The sequence below is a fragment of the Mycetomoellerius zeteki genome, unplaced genomic scaffold, assembly GCF_001594055.1.
Source record: "Mycetomoellerius zeteki isolate Tzet28-1 unplaced genomic scaffold, Tzet1.0 scaffold122, whole genome shotgun sequence".
NCBI classification, from domain to species: Eukaryota; Metazoa; Arthropoda; class Insecta; order Hymenoptera; family Formicidae; genus Mycetomoellerius; species Mycetomoellerius zeteki.
In genome coordinates, this window is record NW_017256147.1 from 1,159,175 (window position 1) to 1,183,225 (window position 24,051).

Below are 24,051 nucleotides of genomic sequence, written 5' to 3' on the forward strand. Positions count from 1 at the left end.
TGACAGTGCTAAGAATGTTTTTATTTTGTATAGAGACAGAGATCTTCATATATACTTATGGCTATAAATGTATATTGGATGAATTCTGCATCCATCTGTGATATTGTCTAAGCATTTTCTGTAACAAAAATTTGTATATATATATATATATTGTCAATATCATATATGAATATTATAAATTTTAAAGAGGATAAGATTTATTAATAAACAAAGATAAAATGTTAATTGGCTTTAAAGAAGAATTTTAATCATTGTTACATTTATAAGGTCATATCTATTCAAACAATATCTTGTAACATAAAGAATAAATATTGAATACAAGAACATTTCTTTCGTGCCGTTAGTATATTATTTAAAATTATAAAATATGAATGACATATGGAAAATTGTTAAATCCTTTTATACACACAGCATTCAGTAAGAAATGACACAGATATCGAATCGATTTCGAATTGATAATTTCGGTGTTAAATCAACATGTAATTTTGGTCATTTCTCACTGAGTAAAAGGTAATGGAAAATTACTAATTATATTATACACAATTATCAAGTGCAAAGGCAAATAAATGTTTTTTAAAGTAAATTGTCACACCTGCATTAAAAACTATTAATATTAAAGACACTATTAAAACAAGAAACATTTTTCTAATGATTCCTAATATCCACTTACTGATCATTACGATCACATCTTTTCAGCTGTAACAAAATATATTGTGCGTATAACAAAAGTATAATAAAATAAAGAATATATAAATTCTACAAAGTATATAAGTGTCTAAAGAAAGAAGTGACAGAAATGATACGATATAAATGATGACAGAATAGAATCGTTGTAACAATTACATTTTTCTTTATTAATATGAATTCAAGAATGAAATAATAAATCCGGAGGCATACATACTGATGGCTTTCCCATCTTTCCATTGAGTGAACTTCACATTAACTTCGTCGCGTTTAGCAGCCTCTACTCTCAGGTCTGCTTTCAAGGCTTGCCTGACTAACCTAGCTGCAATTTGAGAGTAGTTGATGTAACTGTAATAAGGGAAGAAAATTCGTATAAGTATATATTCTCCAACTTTTAAAATTCGTTATCCACAAGTAACAATTAATATTGAACAAAAAAGCAATTTTACGTTGATTAATGATCAGATGACAATTTGATTACATAATACGATCCTAATGTAAAATATTATATCATATACTTGACATATATCAGGAAGAAATGTAAAATACGGAGGATGATAATATATAATTTCCTTACTTTAATCCTGCCTGTCTCCACGCTGACATTTTTTTCGATTAATTATATATTCGGTAAAGGACGAGAATTTCAACAACACACGACAGATCGCAGCGCCAACTGCAACAAAAGAAATGATTCCAACGAAACTATGATTAACTAATCGATGACTAACTTTACAAATAATACCTATACTATTGTGTTAACTGTGGAATAGAATTATTAATCTATATTGTTATTTAACATTCGAAGACGAGATTAGACAAAAATAAAAATTTTGCCTTACTTAAACAATTTCACTTGAAGTAATAATAATGACTAGTGTAGGTTAACTTTAATAATTATACACAGACAGAGAGAAACCTGAGAGAGGCCATTTCCTGTTACCGTCGAAATCATCCGTACACTACATCCATTTTTGGTTTGGGATTTGGGAACTACGCAGCTAGGTATATCCATTTTCTGATCCTGTCAATAAAATCATAACACAGAAAATTACGTCAAAATGTTTTCAGAATCATTCTTAGATACTTATAAAACTCAATTAAAAAATATGTTACATAACAAATCTGTGTTTTTTTTATATTAAATTGCTATCAAAATTGTTTTTTTTCGAGATCATGGATTTAGGCTACGGTCCACTTGACGCTACAAACGCTTCGAAGCGTTTGAGCGACCAATCAGAACAAAGAATTTTACAAATTGACTAATTAAAGAATGCTCCGCCTTAAGGCCAGAATCAGACTACGCATTACCCCGGATCTACAATAGGGTTTTAAGCCTTAAGCCATAAGAAATGGGCGAATTATTCCTCCACAGTCGATTATTCCTCTCGGATTCGACTGTAATTGGTCAATTTCTTACGGCTTAAGTCTTAAAACACCTATTGTAGATCCGGACTTAAAGATTGAGATTGAAGATTAAAAGATTGAAATTTGACCAATAAAAATAATAGGAACTAAAATTCCTTTGCTCTCATTGGTCAAATTTCAATCTTCAATCTTCGATCTCAATCTTCAATGCGCAGTCTGATTCCGGCCTAATATAAATCGCGTTATTAATTTTATCGCCAGTCGTTCTATAGTTCCCAAATCGGAAATGGATGTACTGGCGCTAGTGTACGGGCGATTTTGACGGATTCACGAAGAACGTCGGGATGACCTCTCTCAGGTTTCTCTCTGATACGGGCTGTAATCATCAAGCCCAAGACGCAACGCGAGGGAATAGCGATAGCGATAGAAATAACACAATTTCAACCAATTTCAACCTATCAGAAACTGTGTATTCCGATATATCCGATTTCTGATAGGTTGAAATCATGTTATTCCTATTGCTATTCCCTCGCATTGTGTCTTGGGCTTTAGTGTTGCAATGAAAATGCAATGCATTAACGTGACATTAGTATTGCGCATGCGCGTATCTGTCTGAAGCACGATTGGTGCTTTCAATTTAAAAGTTACCCGATTCCCCGATGGCCGCGGCCGAGCCATAAACGCGTCGAATTTATTCACGTCGGAACCAGATTTATTGTCTCGAATGTAAAGATATAATTGCACGATATCATCAGCAGAAAGGCTGAATTTAGCAGTGATAAAAAATCTATACGATATAAATATGAGGTATGCGCTTTTTAATATTTGGATTCTCAAGCTTCCTTCAATAATCTTTCGTGATCGCATAAATAAAGGAATACAACGCAAAAGCAAGCGCGCGACACTAAATTTTACATCTAGAGAATTCTGTATAATCAGAGCGTGGGAATATTTGATATTATTTAATCATATTTATTATTAATATAATATAAACGCATAACTAAGGATTGTACCTTACTAGGGGTGCATTCCGTTTCACGCATGATGTGCATAATGCATCATTTATCCTTGTTTAACATTCAGTGAATAACAAGGATAAATCATACGTGAAACGGAACGCAGCCCAGGTAAGCTGACGTTATTTGTCATTTTGACGTCAAAAGATGTCAGCTTAATTATTATTGTTATCTGGTGTTCTTTCTTCTTATCTTCTTAGTTCTTCTCCTATGCGGGATTGTTGATGTATCTGGTATTTTCTACAGATTGTAAGAAAAATTCTCATATTGACGTCACGAAACACTGCTACATCTGAAAGTTGAACGATGAGGTGCGTTTATGGCGTGCAGCTGTTTCTCGGAAACAATGGAATTGGCAATGAACGAGCAACATGCACCGTGTACATACACGTAAGTCTGCTATATTTATTACTGGAAATAATTTAGATGAGTCAAATTGAAGAAAAAAATTTTACGATGTGAATATGATAATAACAAAAAATAATGGGTGAAATGGGGGGGGGAGAAGTTTGAAGTAGTTATAAAGTGTGCGCATAAAATAATATATTTAACAATATTAAGTTATAAAAAACGTCGGAAAAAATATTAAATTTTTCTAATATCTCTACTCTTTTCGACGATTCAGAAAAGCTGATTTCAACAAATTTCGATAAAAGGAATACAGATATAAATTTCACGCACTCCACTATATAATTAATAAAAAAAATGTTTGCAGAAAAATTATTACAGGAAGAATAAAGATACAAATATAAATTCAAAAGCAATAGGAAAATTCATTTAATAGTATGTTTCAAATGCAATAAACTTAAAATCACGTAAAATCAAATGTTCAGAATGCAAATTTGAAGTCAACTTTGTCACGATTGCTGTTTTGCGCCAAATAAGAAACTTTATGGTATTTAAAGTATAATCTTTTAATAATATCTATTCAGTTTTTCAATGATACGTTTTTTGCTGTTGAGTAAACGTGTGCAAAATAGACCTATTTAAACATACAGATATATTCAAACGTACAATTATTTATATCTATTATTTAAATTAGACATTGCATTTTCTTACCTACATCTTACTAATTTATATAATTATCAAGTCCCTAATTTAATGCATATCATTTTGCCAGTTCTGCATTATACGTGTGACTCTTATTCCCTTCTGTCGTATAAATTACTTCCTGATATTGCGATAATGGAATTCATGTTTTTTCCTTTCAAGCTAGTGTTCAAGTATATGGGCACACGTTTTCGATGTTTTATAGTCTGCTAATTATCACTAATTTTATACAAATTTCCACGTTTCTCATTATAAATTATTTTCTCGCGATGAATATTCTTTAATCTATTGCTAACGAAATTCCCATTGCAATCGTAATTTTACTACATTATACTAATTAATTTTATGTCCACATGAATGGCGCATAATAATAATCCAGTCGACAATAATTAAAAGTAACATAACATCAATATTACTTATAATCTCACTTAACACTGTAACTGTTATGAAACGTTATGTGTTATATCTATATTGTTGTACATGCATACATTTTTTTTATTACCCATATCTCACATCAAAAATTAATTATTTTTATTTTTGCATAAAAATGATTTAAAATTGAAAGATTGTTATAGTCATTTGCATCGTAAATTTATAATTAGAATTCTACGTTAAAACCTTACATAGAAAAAAAATTTGCAGATTTTAAATAAGTATTTACTTCAATAGTACCAACGAAATATTTATTAAATATAAACATACATTTATTTGATTTAAACATAACTGTTTTATTTTGAATAAATATTTATTACTATAAATATATATTATAAATAAATATTTCGTTAGTATTATATTGGAGTAAATATTTATTTAAAATCTGCAAATTTTTTTTTCAGTGTAAAGTAACAGCTAATTGAGCTAATTTGTTCGAATATTACGTTTCGTCATAGCATAAATTAATTAGAAAGACGTCATGTGTCATCGTGCAGGGCGTGTGCTTAAAAGCGTGTCACGATTTTGCGTGGCGCGCTTTTGCGAAATAATATTGTTTTGTTTATGCTCGTGGCGTTCTCACACCTTCGCTCAAAATGCGACATATGACTATGTTACGTAATTGTAATTTATCCTCTTTCTTTGGACGGCAATACTGTATTTCGTGGACAAGAACAATAACCTTAGGCGATGAGGAAAAGCCATCGATTGCAAAAAATCACCGATTGGCATGCATCGCAAATATAATGTAGCTCATTATTACAAACTATGTATTAATATAATTTAATTTTCGAGAATGGGCGATAACATTTTTCATTGATATACATTATTCGAAAATCACATCTGTTTATATTTAAATTATATATGCAACCTTTTTGGCTTTATATACTGATTGAATACGGTTTATTTTAATTTTGCTCTAATAAGTAATAACTTGTTTTAATACATTTTCTTAAAATTTCTTTTATTTCATGCAATGAGAGAAAAAAATAGTTGCAATTACTATAATTCAACTACAATTTTAATGTCAACCTTATATCCTTTGGTAGAACTACAAATATAATTGCTAACATTATAGCAATAATAACTGTAAAAAATGGGGGGAGCTCTTAACCATAATTATTTTATCATATAATTATCACAAATATCAACACTTTTCTCTTACAATACAATTTTGTAATTAAATAATTATTAATCATATATATATATGTATATATGAAAGAATATGTTTATTATGTACATAATTACATATATAATTTTTGAAGAACGCTGTTGATTAATAACTAAGAAAATATCTGCAAAATATAAAGTATATATTAAGATACAGGTAATCATTCTGGGTGATTTATATGAGTTACTTACTTCATAACAAAATAAAATAAAAATGTGATGGCAACCATATTATACAGACATGATATGTTGACAGACATGATATGACATAGAAGTTACACTTATAAAATCACATATGCAGTAAACATGATATCCTTGTGAACAATTTAGTATTGATAGTGCAATTGAATCCTTTCTCATGATGCAATTGTTAGTCGATATTATGTAATATTCAAATGTAAAAGGTTTTTACAGTATCGTATAGTGCATCGATCAGATTTAAAAAAAGAACAAAACTATTTGACAGGGGATGAAATATTTATTTTTTAATATCTGATTATTTCAAATTAATGTTTTTAATTGCAAACGTTTCATTTTAAAAGTATATTTTATTTCTCTTATACATTAATATTTTACTTAATATATAACAATGTATTTAACATATCTCCTTGTGATATACAAAATCTTTATTATCATTTGTAGCATGAATTACGTGACAAATTAATATATGACAATAGTAACGAAGAAGGGAACCGATTAAGTTGTCATGGCAGTTGACTGATTAGTCAATATCGCAAATTGCACTGTCAAAGACATTAGAGCTTACATCATCAAATATTAAGTTGTCCGCTGATTGCGTTGACGCTAAGTTGACGATGTTAGATAGGTCGTAATTTTTATGCGTGTAAAAGTGACGCTGGTGATGCTGGTTGAGAGACAAACAATGCCATCTAAATTGAGTTTCTCATGTTCTTAAATATATGTCTATTACAAACGTAACTAAGAAAAGATAATCTGGGAAATCCATTCATTAACTTATTATTTTATATGACTAAAATTAGCTTATCATCATGCAGACGTTCGAAAAAGATATAAATTCCAAACCCAAGATTATTATCTAATGGATTTATCTCGTAATCCTATTAACTAATAATCTTATAATAATTTTCTACAACGCATGATAAAATAATTTACGAGAAAAAACGGTAATTGTAAAAATTTCACTATAGGATGCGAATATTTAAATTCGAAAATAAATTCGTTGTGCAGTTAGCTGTGTGTTATTAAAACGGCACTGGCTATATATCTTTTTAGACATTTCTAATTTTTTTCTCGTTACAACAGGTTGATTCGAAATCCGGTCTAGCCAAGTCCACTCATATCCGTATATGTATTTATAATTATGAAGAATGAACAGGATCATTTATTTACTTCTGATGTTGTATTTTAATTTATAAAATCATATTTAATTTATAAAATCATAATTTATATAATCATAAATATTATATTGTTCTACAAGAATTTGCATTATCTTTAAAATCTTGTTTTTCCAAATTTAAATGATATAATGGTTTACTTAAATTTAACAAATCAAACTTATTTAATTGACTTCGCACTATAAATTAATTACTAAATGGTATCGCAGGGCAAAAATCTAATACTGGTGAATGCAATATCAGACATGCATTGAACATACATATTTACACACAACATTGGAGTTTTTGAAAATTGTTTCTTCAAAGCCAGTTTTTTTTATGATCTCTCTCTTTTATGTTTTCTTTTTATAATATACATTGAAGATAAAGTGTATTATTTTAGGGTTTTGTTGTCGTCGCGTTACTTGGCGCGTATTCCATGATGTAAAACAATTACCGCGTATCATTCGGGACTAAAGAAGACGTAAATAGATTATTCGGTCAAGTACATTTCACGAGTTTACGATAGTAAATCTGTGAAATGTACGAAAGATTTATTATACAAAAGAATTTTAACTCTGTGCACGGTATTTGCGCTACTGTTGAAGATTATATTTATCAAAGATATATAACATTATTACATTATATAAGGATTGGATCGTTAATGAGATACGTAAATATTTAAAAAAACGTTTATCTTGTTTTATTTTGTCAATTTAATATTAAAGCTTTAAAGATTAATTGTTTTGGATATTTTGAGAATATTCTTCCTACCACAGAAGAGTTCATATACAAAAAGAGACATTGAAAATTTTGTCATTTTCAATGTAACAATCTACGCAGACTGAGAACACAGATAAATATATTCGTAGATTAATATTTATCAATTTAATATAAGTAATTAACTAATAAACTGATTTGAGCTTCATGATCGGTTTGTAAAACCGATTGAAGTTTATCGAAATTATACAACGACGTATTATCGGCCAAGGTCGAGGTATCCACGAAGAATTCGTTACATTAGACCTCAGACGAAGAATATACCAAGTAGTTCTTTATTATGCGTTCAGGTGAGCATGTTTATACGTGAGTGTAGTTAATTATTATACAAATTTGCGAACCGTTTGGTACTTTCTGCGATTTCAAGGTGAAAATCGAATCACGCGTTACCGATCGACGGCCAATCGAGCGATGTATCAGTTGACCTGATACTTTATACTATTGTATTTACGATTAATCTACATCTACACAAATCGCATTCTAAATGCTAGATGTACGATCAGAATTATCTATCGTTAATTTTTTTAAGATCAATAAAACATAGGTGTACTTAGGATCAATAAAACATGTTTATGCAATTATTCTTCCAATCTCTCCGGATTGCGTAATGATAGAATTATCAGAATTCGAAGGATAGATCTGTAGTATAAGAGAATAATCTCATAATGATTTACTATCGTTGATTTCAAAATTGTAAAATGTCAGGTTGAACAAATCATATAAAATCTGCTTTCAACCGGTACAAACTGTGTCGTGAACGAAAACATCAGGGTACCATTGGAAAATAAATATTAATACGCTTATCTAATTTACATACAACGCGAACGATTTCGCTCTTCTTCCCATTCATGGATACTTCTGTTGTAAAAGTTATCACTAATCACTATATAAACGTCGTCTAGCCGAAGTAGTATTTGAATTTGCATTTCAATACTGTCTCGGAAAGTTACGCAATGGTTAGGAATATTACCAGATCGCCTAAGACGGATCGGAATATTTTTTTCTACATGAAAAGCTATAGCTAGGGTTATACGAAATTCCTTTATTTTGTAGAATATCCTCTTGAGATCATATATAAATAGAAAATCCTCTGGTCATTAACACGGAACCGCTAAATGGCAGAATATTTTTTTTTGGGTGATACTTTGCTTTTTCCGGGATAAGGGAAATGACGCTTACGAGTTTCGTCTCGTGAGTCGCGATATAATCCATTGACGCCTTCGTGAGTCATCGTCGTCTATTCATAATTATCTGAGTTTTCGCGGCGACGTGTGTACACAATGTATGTTGACTCGTGTTGACTCGTAACAATACATGAAGCCACAGACGCAAATTTCTGTTTGCACGTTCTTCATGCATATGCGCTTATCGTAAATACATGGCGAGAAATACGTTTTACTGTGATATCAGTACGTGATCATTCGGTTACGAGGTTTGTGTTTATAAGCCCATACACGTCTTCCTAAACAATAAATCTTTAATGTAATGAATTTCAAGTTAAGTTCTTCAAGTAAAACTTTTTACATCAAAATTTCATCATGTAATCGAGTATTTTGTATTTTTTATTATTACAAGAATTAATTATTATAAGAATTTCATACATGAATTATATACATACATGAATATTCATTTTAATATATGAATATTTACGGAGCTATTCTATATTTACGAAGGCGATAATGTGATTATGACCAAAAGCTTGCTTGTACAAACAGTCTCATAAAAATTTCAACATTATTAAAGTACTAAGTCGTCGAGGAACTATAATATTACCAGAATATCTATTATAATCTCGCGTGTTGTATGTCAATTGTTGCATTCGCGGCAATAACTTCGTCCACAATAGTAATAGCAGAGTATATAAGGGAAATTTACGTGGTTGAACTTCCTGTATAGACCGTAATACTTCCGGTAGAGCGACGAGTGATAACACGAAACGCGTTGCATCACGAGCAGTAAAAGTGACAAGTTCCGCCGATTGGTCGATTATTCTATGCTCTGCATAGATTTTCCACGTGGAGTCGAAGTGTACATAAATAGAAATTACGCAATGATCGGAAGTTGTCGTTAGAGAACTTCGATCCTACCTATCACGAGAGATCCTTCCGCTCGATTTGCGCGACCGGAAATGCGTCGTAAAATTTTCTAGAGACTCGGAGAAGGGAGAGGAGGAGGAAATACTGGTACATAATCGCGAATTATTGTTATTATATCAAATAATTGTAATCGATTTCTCGAAATTATTATACTATCTAGTTGATTAACCATATCATGATTATTAAAAAAATTAACGAATTACAAATCGCTAATTGCTAATTTTCTGCAACTATTAAATAATATCGAAGTTACATTAATAACGAATAATAGTTTCTTTTAATTATGATTAAAAATTGCATATTGATATAAAGCCACCAGCTTCAGATTTTGATGCTGTGTTTGGAACGTAATTAAGATATTAATATTTTACCTGTAGTATAAATATTACAGTACAAATGGTTATGTTATCGCAAAGTACAAGATTGTTTTTATTTAAAATAGTATTTATTAAAATTTTTCCATCATTAGAATCATATAGTTTCATAAGCTTTACCTTAAATCTTGTGTAAAGATTTACTTAAGATTAGTTGAAAATGATTGTGATTTGGCCTCCTTAGTTGCTAGAAAAAATATTTATTAATTATTTGAGATTTCTCAGTACTTCTTTTGACGAAATATTGATTGCTAAGTATTGAGTAAAGAATTTGTTGTTAAAAGAAATGAATAGCACGGGTAGTATTTGTGCAGCATTATATGTGACAATTATATTTGTTATGTTGATGTAATGACAGAACTGAACCACCAGACGTGACAACATTTGAATATTTATTGAGTGACTGCATTTGAATATTTATTCATTAATTTTTCTTCTCAACAAAACTAGAAAAATATATGGAAGAGATAATAAGTTTTTCTTCTTTGGAAAGGAATATAGAGAAAACAATGCAGAAACGTGATAAATCTTTTCTGGAAAATACGACATCAAGAACATGCTACAGCATACATTTACCAGAAATATGTACTAGAAATACATATGCCAGAAATACGTACGCTATCATTACATATAGACGGTACTAGAACAAAATAAATTAGACATGATGTTGTCCCATTATTAGAAGGATCTTATCACCAACAATCAAAATCGAATAATTAAAAGAAAATATTAGGTGTTAATGTAAATTAATACAGCGAATAGTTTAATGCGAATATTCTGATGTTGCCTCGTTGATTTCATAAAACGTGCTTTCTTAATGAGCAAATTTGATTGGGAACTTCCCGCTGAGGAAGATTTGATCGTGTAATTCCCAACTTTTTTCCGGTTGGGAAAACGGATAATATCAAAACATTTGCTATTAAAGAATGACGTAAAAAGCATAAATTTTAAAAAATGATAAATCCACTCATTTTTAGTTGTTATTTATTTGTTAAAATTAATTTTTATTCTTAAATTATACTTTGAATATAAAGTCTATTTAAATATAACAGACTTTTTCTTAAGATTTTGTATTATTACTATCGACTATTTGTAGAAAGTTTTAAATGTGAGTTATTTTATTCATTTCTCATTGAATGTTGAATAGTAATAGGTACAAACTTGATTTTGTTATTTCTGCCAGAGATATCTTTTCTAGCTAAAATAGTAATAGTTCATTGATACTCATTTGAACCAGTTCTTGAAAACACGATTTCAAAACACGATATAATACATCGCTTTGGAATCGTGTGTCTAATTTCAATTTTGATACGTACTCTCTATATTAATTGAACGGCGTCTATAGTATTCATTCATTCTCATCGCGTTTTTAAATACAATATAGCATTGTAGCAATGCTATAAATACATTATAGGATTGTTCAATGTTGGTTTTCGACGCACTTGATTACATTATCACGTAATAGTCTGGCTCGCATGTGCCATCGGAATAATATATAGCGTGACATTACGCTGAAATCGTTAACACTTTATATTACAAAAATACGCACATAAATATAATTTTTTAAAGAAAAATCTTATATATAAATATTTTTTATTATCTATATTAAGAGAAATTGATTGATATAACTATAACATTAATCGACTTTACTGTAAAAAAAAAACGTAACGATTTTATTATTACGCAGGACGTGTTATTATTTTTTATTTTAATATATCATATAATTCCATTGATCGAGTTTTTTGTGAATCAATCGAATTAGAAGTTTGATGAAAAGTGCACTCGAGAAACATAAACGTGAAAGTCATCAGTTGAAATAAGTATAGCAATTCTCACCAGTCATAGAATTTGTGTCATATACTGGAACAAATTAATTCGTATCGAAAATGATTGCGTTATAGAAAATATATAAAATTTATTTGAAGATTCTGACTCTTTAATGGATTTAACAGCTTCTATGCATATTTAGAATTATTATGATTTTTTTGTTAATCTCCTTGTATTTTTTTCTATACCTAATATGTTTTATATCAAAATATTTAATAATCTATTATTATTGTTAAATGAGAATTTAAAGTTTCTAAAAATATAGATATTCTAAGTAATTTTGACATTCCCTATTATAGTTCATAAAAGTTAAACAATTTTTAACAAGGTATAGATATAGAATATTATATAGAAAATTAACGATCCATTGATTGATAACTTATATTTTTTATTTTGACTACTTGACAGGTGGTTATAATCGTAATTACTTTATCGCGATAACAATACCGATTTGATTACAATTTTTGCAACATATAATGGAGAATCGCTATAGTTTTTCTTAGACCAATAATGCCTACACTTAAGATAACGATAATTGAGCACCATTCGATTTTATCGCGCGACACGCGACGATCTTTCATGTAATAATTATCAATTAGAAAAGTCATTTATAGTCTCACATTTATTTATATTCATATGAAATAATCAGACGTTTGCTCATCTCATCAGGGAATTGAATTGGTAACCGTATATAGTAGCACGCGATTTAGCAAATACGTTTTCAACGTAAAACTAACATAAAAGTAGAACATTGTTTTACCTTGAAATTATATGCTTGGATTTTTGTAATCTGCTTAAATATATGACAGCAGATGCACCAAGAAGACTGTTGACCTTTGCTGCTATATTGTCTTAGACCATATATCGCATTTTCTTATCGATGACGACTGATAAGACCAGCTGAAATCAAGTATGGATTTGTTAATTTTTATATTTGATGTGCAAGAGAAGACATCGTAAAGAAGCAGACATTTCACGTTTTGGAAAACGAAATTAGCTTTCGGTAGACTACGAAATATGAATCCATTCACCTTTATAATCGGGCCATATGTTTTCTTACGTTTTAATGATAGCGTTTTAGTCTAACATTCCTCGTATTCATATGTATCATGGACGTTTCGTTTGTATAATGCACGTGAAGTATTTACTCCCTAAACACATCCGATTATGTTTTTCAATTTGAGCGTCCATTGAAAAGAAAAATAATTTCTCTTCTGCTGTTGATATATGATTTGATTGAGTCATCTATCGATTTATCTCTTTTACATTCAAAGTTCTCAGTTATAAACTATAATTTATATCTTGTACGAAAATCAGTTGCTTGTTTAGAACACTGAATTTTCAAGTCTCGAGGCAATAACATTGCAATTTTAGTACAAACAGTAATAAATTACTTAATTTTTCTCTGAATATTCTGATTAGGATTAATCAATAAACAGCGATTATTTGCTGGTTAATCGTAATCGATATAATTATATAAGAAATCGAGGATGAGATATTTAAAAAATGCTTGCTTTTTAAAGTACACTGCAAACAAGACTTCACTTGAAATAATTTACATATCCGTTGTGAAGCTTATTCTATTAATAAATCGGACAAGTATAACGAAGCGACAACCATTTTGCACGACTCTTCACGTGGTTGCAGCCGTATTGAGAACGTAGAGCATAACTTTCGTTGTCTTTCATTGTTGGCACGCGGCTATTGTTCGATAACTCACTAAACGGAGTGTCTTGTTACCTCGTCAAATGGCAAATCCGTCGTAAAAAAGATTACGGCGAAATCGAATGTGCAACGAGAAACGATTTATCATTGAAATATCACCCATGATACACTCGATATGAATACTCCGATTCTTTCGCTTTACGATAATTTTGAATGTTGATTGCTCTTACAGACATTTATTCTCTACAATTATAAATGTATGAAAACAATAATAATTGGTGTAAAAATGCATTGCAATTTCAACTTACATGTACTTTAAATTTTCATGTCTTTGTTATATTTATAATTAATTTATATATATTTATTTATGATCAATTTATGATCAATAATTATAAAAATTTGAAACATTTCCAATTATACTGTAAACTTTAATAATTTATATATAAATTTGTATAAATTTATATATAAATGTATTAATTTTGTTATTAAGAGCCAATTTTTTAAGAGCTCCAAATCCGAGATATTTTCATAAGAAAACAGTATATTTGGGTAATAATAAAAGCAAATTTCTTTTTATTATAACTCAATACTAGTGAGAGAAACTGACTCATCCGTTGTACAACGCAGTTGTATAGTGATCGATAATCGCGGGTAATGCACCGGACGCACAGAACAATATGCGAATGATGAGCGCGCTTGCCAAAAATTTGTCAAGGATATTCAGGTGTCCATCTTTACAATCCCATCTTCGGACCTCGGATCATTAATTTCCGATTAAAAATTGCATTTCGAAGGACAGTCGATTACTAAGCTACAAATACGTATTTGGTTGTACGCTCAACCACACAATGCGTGATTCAGCTAGCAGGAGATTATTATGATGTTATTCATGCGAAATTTCTTGAATACCATTTCGCTCATTGCCACTAAGCCCTTGTCCTTCCTTCGGACTGACTTATAACTGGCTGCTGATAAACCCGGAGTAATTCTCAAACAGAGTAGTTTATTTGAACAGAAACTTTACCTGGCGACAATAATATTTTTTTATGATTGTTTGCGCTATGACATTGACGTGACAAGACACACTCTGGCTGCTATTCACAATGGACTGCGATAATGCACGATGACGAAATTAAAAATTAAATTAGTACAGCGATAAGTGAGCATAGATAGATAAACATTAGTCTAAAAATGTATATTTTTTTAGCGATCGGTTTGAAAAATGTGGAGAAAGTATTGTTTGCTCGATCGCGCGATAAATAGAATCGCAAATATCTTATTCCGTTTCAACTTCGTTTAGTGAAAGTCGTCAATTGCGATAACATAAAGGATATAACTGCCATTTGTAATTAAAGCATTGAATTGCAGAACTAATCGGCTAAATGAATGTTAGAATAACCCATAAAAAGATGTGTATTATTATATAATGTATATTATTCGATTGTGTCATTTCAGTATTATATTGTAATTCTTTTAACTGTAAGATTTATTGTTATAAAATTGGAATTTATAACAATTTTATGTGATTAAAAAATTATATACCCTTGGCTTGTTGCTATAACGTAAGATATTTTTAATTTTATTTTGCTGTTCCAAGTTTACAAGATCCTAGGTTTAGAAATAGAAACTGAAAGACTTCGTAATAAGGCTAAAACGCTTGCGATTACTTTAGGCCGATTAAAATTACAAGCGTTTAAAGAGCAGTAGCGATTCTTGATACGATGCCACGGTGACAACTAGAAAAAGACAAAGAAAGGACCAAGGAGAAGTGGTGTATGCGTACGAAGCCAGCATGTAAAATAAGTGATTCTTTCACCTTGCATTTAGGCACAATACATCAATATCGATTATATTGTCGAACCACCTCATGGAAAAAAACCGATGGCATTTGATCGTTTCACGTGCGTTTCACGTGCAGCGAAGAGTTAGTCTCCACCTTCTTTCTGACGTATTCTGCGTGTTTGACACGTGCTAGGCATCGCTATATCAAAAATAACTTTTGTAACAATTGAAAATAGAGTGAAATTAATACCTTTCGTATATAATTGTCTGACCGAAATAAAAGGAGCTCGATTCTTACATGGGAGTCACGTCATTGAATAATAACTACGTTATAGCAAAAGATAATGAACGCGTACGGCTGACAGCAGATCACTATGCTTAGGGAAACGTTACGAAACTACCAGAAAATAATGAATAATGATATGCGACCGAGCCACTATCGAATACATCCTATTAAAATGCGAATTAACGTCACATCCGAAGTTAGATTGCTTGATATAATTATCAATAAAAAAAAAATATTTTTTAATTAAAATTTATCATCAATTAACTATTTATTAAAATTAGTAATTGTGTAAAAAAAATATTATTAAAAGGGGAGAATATATTTATTTCACAAATATTTATATATGTACAATAGTATTCTTTAATGACACGTACAAGCATTCCTCACGCTCGTATATGTACAATAATATCACACTCACACACACACATGCACGCACGCACACACGCACAAACAGCGTATTATTTTTCACAATATATTGTATATGTATTTAATTAAGATAATTGATGCACGCATTCGTCCTATCTTAACGTAATTTGCTTTCACGAATCCAAAAATAGGGGGAACGATGGCCTATTAGAATTACTTGATGCCTCAGATCGTCTCTCCGTGACGTCATCTGGTAACGAATCTTCAAGTGTTGTCTCGACCAGGATTCTCCGAGTATTTGCGCGGCCGCGACAGACGATGCAACTCGCGATCGGCGAATACAATTTCTGAGGCGCATTCGCGTCGCGGCATCGCCAATAACGGGAAAAACCTCTCTTCACGGACGATATATGGCTAACTAAGAAACGAATTGTGTTGTCGTGTGCAAAGGATCCAGTGAACTTTAATTCTCTTTTGAGTCAGCAGTAGAAACTTGCCTTACTGGGCATCCTATCGTTCCCTTTTCGAGAAACTGGTATGTCTTTTCGTCTCAATGTCTACTAACTATTGTCGTACTTTTATGCGCGATTAATGACTGAATCATGGTTATTAATCGCGCACAATTGCAATTTTTGATATTTCGTTCCTAATGATAAAACCTATTACGTTTATATGAAATATTCATTATACTTTCGGAGTTACGAGTACTTCGTGTAAATTGTGAGAAAATTACACGAACGTGTACGAATATTTTTAACGGCAATACATTTTCAAATATGTTCTATTTTCTAAAATTTGTTTTAAACGTATTATTGCGAGATCGTCTCGAATGATTTTTAATTGCTGAAACATCATATCATCTTAATCGTTATATTTTATTATGTTTATAGTCACGCAACACGTAATAATATAGGTACGTAATTTGCTAAAATTGGCTCAACACTTTAATAATGCAGCTTGATTATTTTAATTATTTATCGTTAGCATCTGAGCAATGTTTGTTACCATGCCGGCTGGTCGTTTTGTCGAAAGTAATCTATATGCTAAGGAAAAAGTTTTCCATCGCTGGAAAAACACAGTGACCCAGTGACACGTGAAACACGGTTATTTTACCGGTGTAAAACTTTCGTTTTTCTGTTCATGAAAGTGTGACGTATGTTGTTTAATTATCAGAATTAATGGAAAAGCTTTTCCCTTTTTTTTTAAATTCTCACGACATTAAACTTCACATTCAAACAGACCGATGTAAGCATATATTCAATTACATATTTTACCACTTATTATTTTCCGCCTAATGCTTCGTGTAATGACGTTTCCGAAGGCAACTATAAGGCATTTATGTGTTACATCAATCGTCTTATCCTGAATTATTGTGAATTATTTACGTGCTTAATTCATTAAGGATCGCTGGTCGATTTTTCGACCAAAAAAATAGGTCAACTTTGGGATGCGAAATTTTTGGCAAGTAGGCTCCTTAAGGGCATAGTAGCTTACCATTAAAAGGATTTTAAATTTTTGTCTTGGTCCTTAATGGATTAATATATCATGTACATTTAACATTAAAATGTTACATTACAATTGCATATGAAAAATATTGACATGCACGTTTGTGCTTTTTATTTATATATCTGTTACTGAATGACCACAAAGACTTCGAATATTGGAATTAAACTAAGGAAAACGGTGATTCCGAAACTGCAGTTGAGAAAAATTATTAATTACAAATTATTGTTAATTATTATTGTTAATTATTATTACTAATTACAAAGTTACACAACATGGAAAATAATTTTTATGTGAATACAAATTTTATATAAGTGTGTGTGAATAGATTGGATTATATATGTACCTATATAATTTCTCAGATAATTTTATATTAAAATCTGATGGGGAAGAATTGATAAAATTTAATGGAATCATGAAAAAAAGATTCAAAAGATAAATAGAAACACTGTTAAATCCATAATGTCAAACGTGCTATTTGAGTTATTTTTAATCATTTCTAATCATTACTACTTACACTCAATATATGTCATTAATTTAACTAAAGCAATGAAGTTAAACAATTTAACTCAAGAAAATGTATGTGTGTGTATTTTACTTTGAAATTAAATACAGAAATGGATTAATTTATATTTTGACATGGGAGTTAAAAAATAACAAAATGTTATTTAACTTAAGGATTGGGTTATCATTGCTCCTTTGATATCTAACAGCAAGGGAGAAGAGATGGGAGAATACATCGGGTCCATTCACACGATTTGAGACTTGCGATTTTGTCGATTGTGTCGTGCGTATGCAAAATTTACATGCACGTGCATACGTGTCTCATGGGGCTACCTGTTCGCTTAACGGCGACACGACACGGCCAATGACACAGAAGAAACACATAGAGAAGACAAAACCGAGAAAGAGAAAGAGAGGGTTTTGAAGAGGTGGAAAGGTGGTGGAAGAGGAGGAGAAGAAAAGGGAGGTTGGGTAGGAGCAAACGAAGGTGCACCGTGCGCCGCATGTACAGAGAGAAAACGGCGGCCGCGACTCGCGCGTATACGAACCCGCGGAGCCGAGAATCGGCGAACCAAGAACCGAACGGCGAACCACTCACCGATTCCAAAGTCTGTCGACAGTCAGGCAGGTTCAGTTGTCTCCGAACCCTCGAACTGTTCGGACGCGTTTTCCAGAATTTTTCGTCCCACAACGCGTTCGCGAACACGTTCTTCGCACGATTCGCAATCTTCGATACACGCCACTATTGAAGTACCTCGAGAATTCGGTTCGACCGAAGATCAAATCGGATCGATTCGCGAAACAATTCATTCGTCCAACGTTACGAGAACGGGGCTAGCCACGGCTGTCAACGTAGGGTTTTCTACCCTCTGCTGCGTCGATAGAGCAACCCCTCGCGAGAACCAACCACCTGTCTCTCTGTTCACCGAGACGAAGGGGAACGCGAGATCGTCGCTGATTCGAACGATCGATCTGCTAAGACGTGAGTATTGTGACGAAGATGATTCACGGGGTTGTTCATGAAGGGGGTGGTTTTTCGCCAATTGTGGTGAACTTTTCGTATGCACCATTACGCGGCACGCGAGCGATCGCTACCAATGAGTTTTAATCGGACGAAAGGTAATTCTGTCTTGCGTTTAGAAAGTAAAGACGCCAAAGTGGGGGTCGAATCACCGCGATAGGGAACGAGAATACGGATAACGCATATCCATTATTAGACGGTTGATATGAATGTGCAAAATCAGGTTATTGAAACGTTTCGCTGGAACCGAACCACGCAACGTGACGATAATGAAAATTATTTCATTTTGTTTGAGTCACAATGGAAAATTACGAATTTAAATATTCACAAATCTCAATACAAATACAAAAATATTTTTATGTATGTAAAATACTTTTATATAATAAGCTATCTATCACGTGTCACTTGGTGCGATGTATAGCTTTTTTAATTTGTCAAAGAAATATAAAAGCAGCAAATAAAACATTTGTATCGTTTTATATGTCGCGACAATATAAAAAGGAGTAAGAAAATTAAATTACGTATATATGAGTAACCTTTGTAACTTTTTGTGACTTCTTATTCGTAAGTAATAATTATTGACGTTAGTGACAGATGGATTTAAAAGATAATACATGTCACACTTTTGTGATCATTTATTTTACATTTTATTTCTTACAAGCGTGAAAATAATATCTTCTGAAAAATATCGTGCATTATAGAATTAAAAAGATCTGATCGATCTGCAGTAAAAAATTCGTACGTAGTTTTATATCTTGGACGGTTTATATGCACGTCCGATTGCTACAAGCAGTCGCGATACTTGGACGCGCTTCGTTTCAGTGATGTGGAGCTACGGTTGCTTCAAGATATAGCACACATTTGATACTAAGGAATACTAATATAACTTTTGCGCTTATTCTGCGCGATTTCGGAGTAGACTTTTGATAATGAATAGATAAACCTTCTTCGTTTACGATAGTGCATCGTTTATATCGAATCGCATAATTTAGATCGTATTGCTTTTAACTCCATGATGCATAGGACCATTACGTCCTCAAGATTCTATAAGAGGATTATTGCATTGTTTACATTGTTATATTTATAATAATCATAAATTAAACACATTAAGAATATTAATTTTATAATTAAAATAAAGATATGTATATGCATATATTTTTTAAGACTAATATAGTATTCTGTGTAAAAAAATATATCTGCAAATTTGAAAAAAAATGATTTAATTTCTTTGAGATATTTTATCAATCATGAAATTTTGATTTAATGAAAATCTTAATACATCTAGTGGAAAAGAAGATAACTAATGGTTTCGCGTTATAATATATATTCATAAATGTAAATGCTTTCACTTTAGTATCGCGTATAGGTATATCTATAGAGAGTTGCACGTGACTTGTAGATGATCGTTCGGTTGCATATTCGGTATGTGTTAGATCAAAATATATGACTAATACATGTTATATTATAAGATATTCAAAGAAATATGTTGATGCGTCTGATTAGATATTTCATTATGTTATAATTGTATCTAAAATCGATTATGACAGATCTATAATTACACTATAAATTCTATACTGAAGATGAATTACAGAAAGTGTTGTTACCTAACTAATTTCACTTTTGCATATCGTTATAAGATTTGAACTTTGATTTGCCAGCGATTTTATTCGGATACGATAGAAGAAAAAGCTCTCGTGATCCTTTCTAAAGAAATGTATGATAACGCTTACGTATGACGCTTACGACACATTGTACAGAAACGTACCAGCAAGGATTTCAATAAAAGTGTTACAGTAACAGGCGCACTGAACTTTTCATTTGTTGCTCGTGATTATGATGCTCGTATTATGATGCTCTTCTTAACAGTAATTTCGTATTTGCTAAGCGAAAATTTTTCCGATAGGATTGAAATATGAAAATTGAAGAATTTCAATATTCAAAAATTCAAAACTCGACGTTACAAACGTGAAAGGACTGTCTACTTTATTATTATTTTTTGCAATGCACTTCAAGAGAAAATATTAAACTAACGACTTCGTAATTACAAATAAAACATAATATTGCATTTTTCACATAAACAATTTCCATTAAATGGAAATTGTCACTTTATATATTTATAATTATCTCGCGATAAAAAAAAATATATAGTATTTACTTGTGTATACTAATTAAAAGAAAGACCAAACATTCTGTAACAAATTACTTCTATTAATATCACACGGCTATGTCTGCGTAATATTGAGCGACGAGGCGACTGGATAATGACTAATTAAACTCGCGATAAGAATAATGAAATATTTCAGTAGCCACAGGGGAGACGTGCTCTATGATGCGTGGTAATGTAACGAGACAGAATAAAGTTACGAGAATATCTAATGATCGCTTAATATATAAAACACGGTGATCTTTCACAATATGTCAGAAATCGTGTATATAATCACACATGCGTATGTATGTTGGTCTTCCTGTTTTTAAACGAGTATTGCTTCAAAATGTAAAGATTTTTAGTCGATATGCAACGTTCACAAAAGTAAAATGAATTAATGTTAGACTACAAGTGTGGTATATATGTCAAGTACATATATATCATATTTAGTGATTCAAGATTGAATTATTTAAGCATTTAAGATCTATCTTCGACCGATACAGGGCTCTAATTTATCGATAAAAAAAAAATGAATTAGTTTCTTCTCGACATATCTATAGTTTGAGTAGTCTTTTCTTTATCTCTCCTCTTTTCGTTCATATACTTCAGGAAAATTACGGAATTACGGAAAATATGTAACGAAATCTTTTACACGGTGATGTGTTCAAAAGGTGCGAGGGAGTTGACGGAAGATTGTTAAGACATTTATGACCGCCAAGTGCGACATAAAATTGCGCTGTGTATGGTTAAAGACATCGTAGTTAAGAAGCAGAGATAACATTGTTTTCCGGTTTATTTGACATGCTGTGTAAATTCGCCGAAATTCAAAACTATGTTCATGCAATTATTGAAATAAACGAATGTTATTCGAAATTCATTCTTTGCACTTAAAATCCAGAAATAATGCAAATAATTCTTAACTACCAATTTACAATTGCAGAGATCGAATTTTAATAAATTATATAACGCTAGATTTTTTAGATTAAATAATGTATAACGATATTAATTTTATATGCTTTTTAATACAGCAATATATGCAATTAATTATTTTTGTTAAGTAATGATATAATTTTATTGTGCATTGAAAACACTGTTCATCTTGTAAATAAGTCACATCGAATCATCATATTTAATACATTTTGTTGACAGGGATTTTTTAATCGTTATTACACAAATATGGTAGAATATAATAGGTGCATTTTTATGGTTATTATTATTATTATCTTTTTACAGATCATACATAAGTACGTTGGACTATTCATAGAAATAAATTTTTAATTAAATTAAAAGGTGTTATATAAAGAGATTATGAAAATTACTGAAGATTAAATTTTTTTTAATAACATGGTAATTTAAATTATATATACAACAAGCTAGAAATTCAAAATTAAATTTAGACACAAAATGGAAAAGGCTTTCACATATATATAACATCATAACATGATTTATGGAAAGAAAACGTTAATCTCATTTGTCAATATGTCTCGATAATCAAGGCTTGATATTTTAAATACATACGCATTAGTAAATAGTAGGCGGCACACAAATCTCGCGTAACGGTTACGAAGTTTACAGTTAGTTTTACATATTTCTTGCAGGAGTGCTAATAACGACAGTTATTTTCCTCCAGGCATGATCGAGTGTAAGATCAACCATCGGTGCATAATGAATCAAAGATTTTTCATCGAGAGTCCTATTATGTCCTTCAACTATGAAGACTACACATCCGCACAGGCACACCTTACCTGATAATTCGTTGTGAAACAGTTGTAACATTCACGAGCTAATCGTTTCGCGGACTTTCTAAACCATAATGAATATATATAGTATCCCTCCGGCCACGTGCGTGTGTTGTCTCGCACGTCTCAGTCAGTGTACAACGAATAGATGCAGGTGCAATGAAGTCTAGGAGTGGGCGAAATACGAGCATATTGGCGTCGATAGCGATACATCGATAGGATTATCGACGTCGTGTGTTTGTATAAAATCTTGTACTACCAATTAATCTGTGATACTTAATTGTGACAGAGAAGTTCTAAGCGATTATTCAGTTAGGTTTCATTCGCGTTAGATTTTTGTTAGAGATTATTTTGAGACGGCCTAAGTACTCTATTCTCAGCGAATTAGTTTCGCCCATTTCAATTGAAAAGGCGTTGAGACGATCTAATCTCATTATACGTAGAATGAGTTGCACATAAATAGGATTGCTATATTTAATTTGCGATTGCACGTGCAGATACGGCGGAATTAAATTAATCAGGATGAAAACGCGAATATGAAAATTAATTTCGTAGGAAAACGTGTGGGATCTATCGCGTGTTCTGCGCCTGTTCTACGTTGTATGCGAAAACGTTGGGCATTATGATACGAATATAATTACGAGCCGGATGGTTGAAAATCGTTCAGAGCCATTATATTTTCCGTATTATTCCACTTATTATTTCGCGATTCGCCGCGTTTAGTCACACTGCGTGATAACAAGGCAGTATTGTGTAATGTAAAAACGATGTGAAGCATCTTCACCAGATTAAGCAGATATTAGTCTGATCGAACAGCATTTTGCCTTTCACAGTCTTTCTGTATCGAAATCGCCGAGGTATGTCGAGCGAATGCCGCCGAGAAAGTT

General features: G+C 31.4%; 2 protein-coding genes across 3 annotated transcripts in view; one reads left to right on the forward strand and one right to left on the reverse strand.

Moving 5' to 3' along the window:
- LOC108731240 (putative ATP synthase subunit epsilon, mitochondrial) lies at positions 1–1,548 on the reverse strand. Of its 2 annotated transcripts, XM_018461463.1 has the most exons (5): positions 1,527–1,548; positions 1,262–1,360; positions 902–1,032; positions 671–696; positions 1–118 (listed from the first exon to the last, which is right to left on the reverse strand). In XM_018461463.1, exons 2-4 carry the CDS (start codon positions 1,288–1,290, stop codon positions 683–685), a joined length of 174 nt encoding a protein of 57 aa, XP_018316965.1. In that variant the 5' UTR covers positions 1,291–1,360; positions 1,527–1,548; the 3' UTR covers positions 1–118; positions 671–682. The 2 variants fall into 2 exon arrangements, with proteins under 2 accessions (XP_018316965.1, XP_018316966.1); XM_018461464.1 differs by lacking the exon at positions 671–696.
- A 17,238-nt stretch (positions 1,549–18,786) lies between these two features.
- Positions 18,787–24,051, forward strand: part of LOC108731245 (UNC93-like protein) — a 48,732-nt gene continuing 43,467 nt past the window's right edge. The window contains exon 1 of the mRNA XM_018461468.1: positions 18,787–19,240. The gene's annotated coding sequence lies outside the window, so the exon portion shown is untranslated. The remainder of the gene's footprint in view (positions 19,241–24,051) is intronic.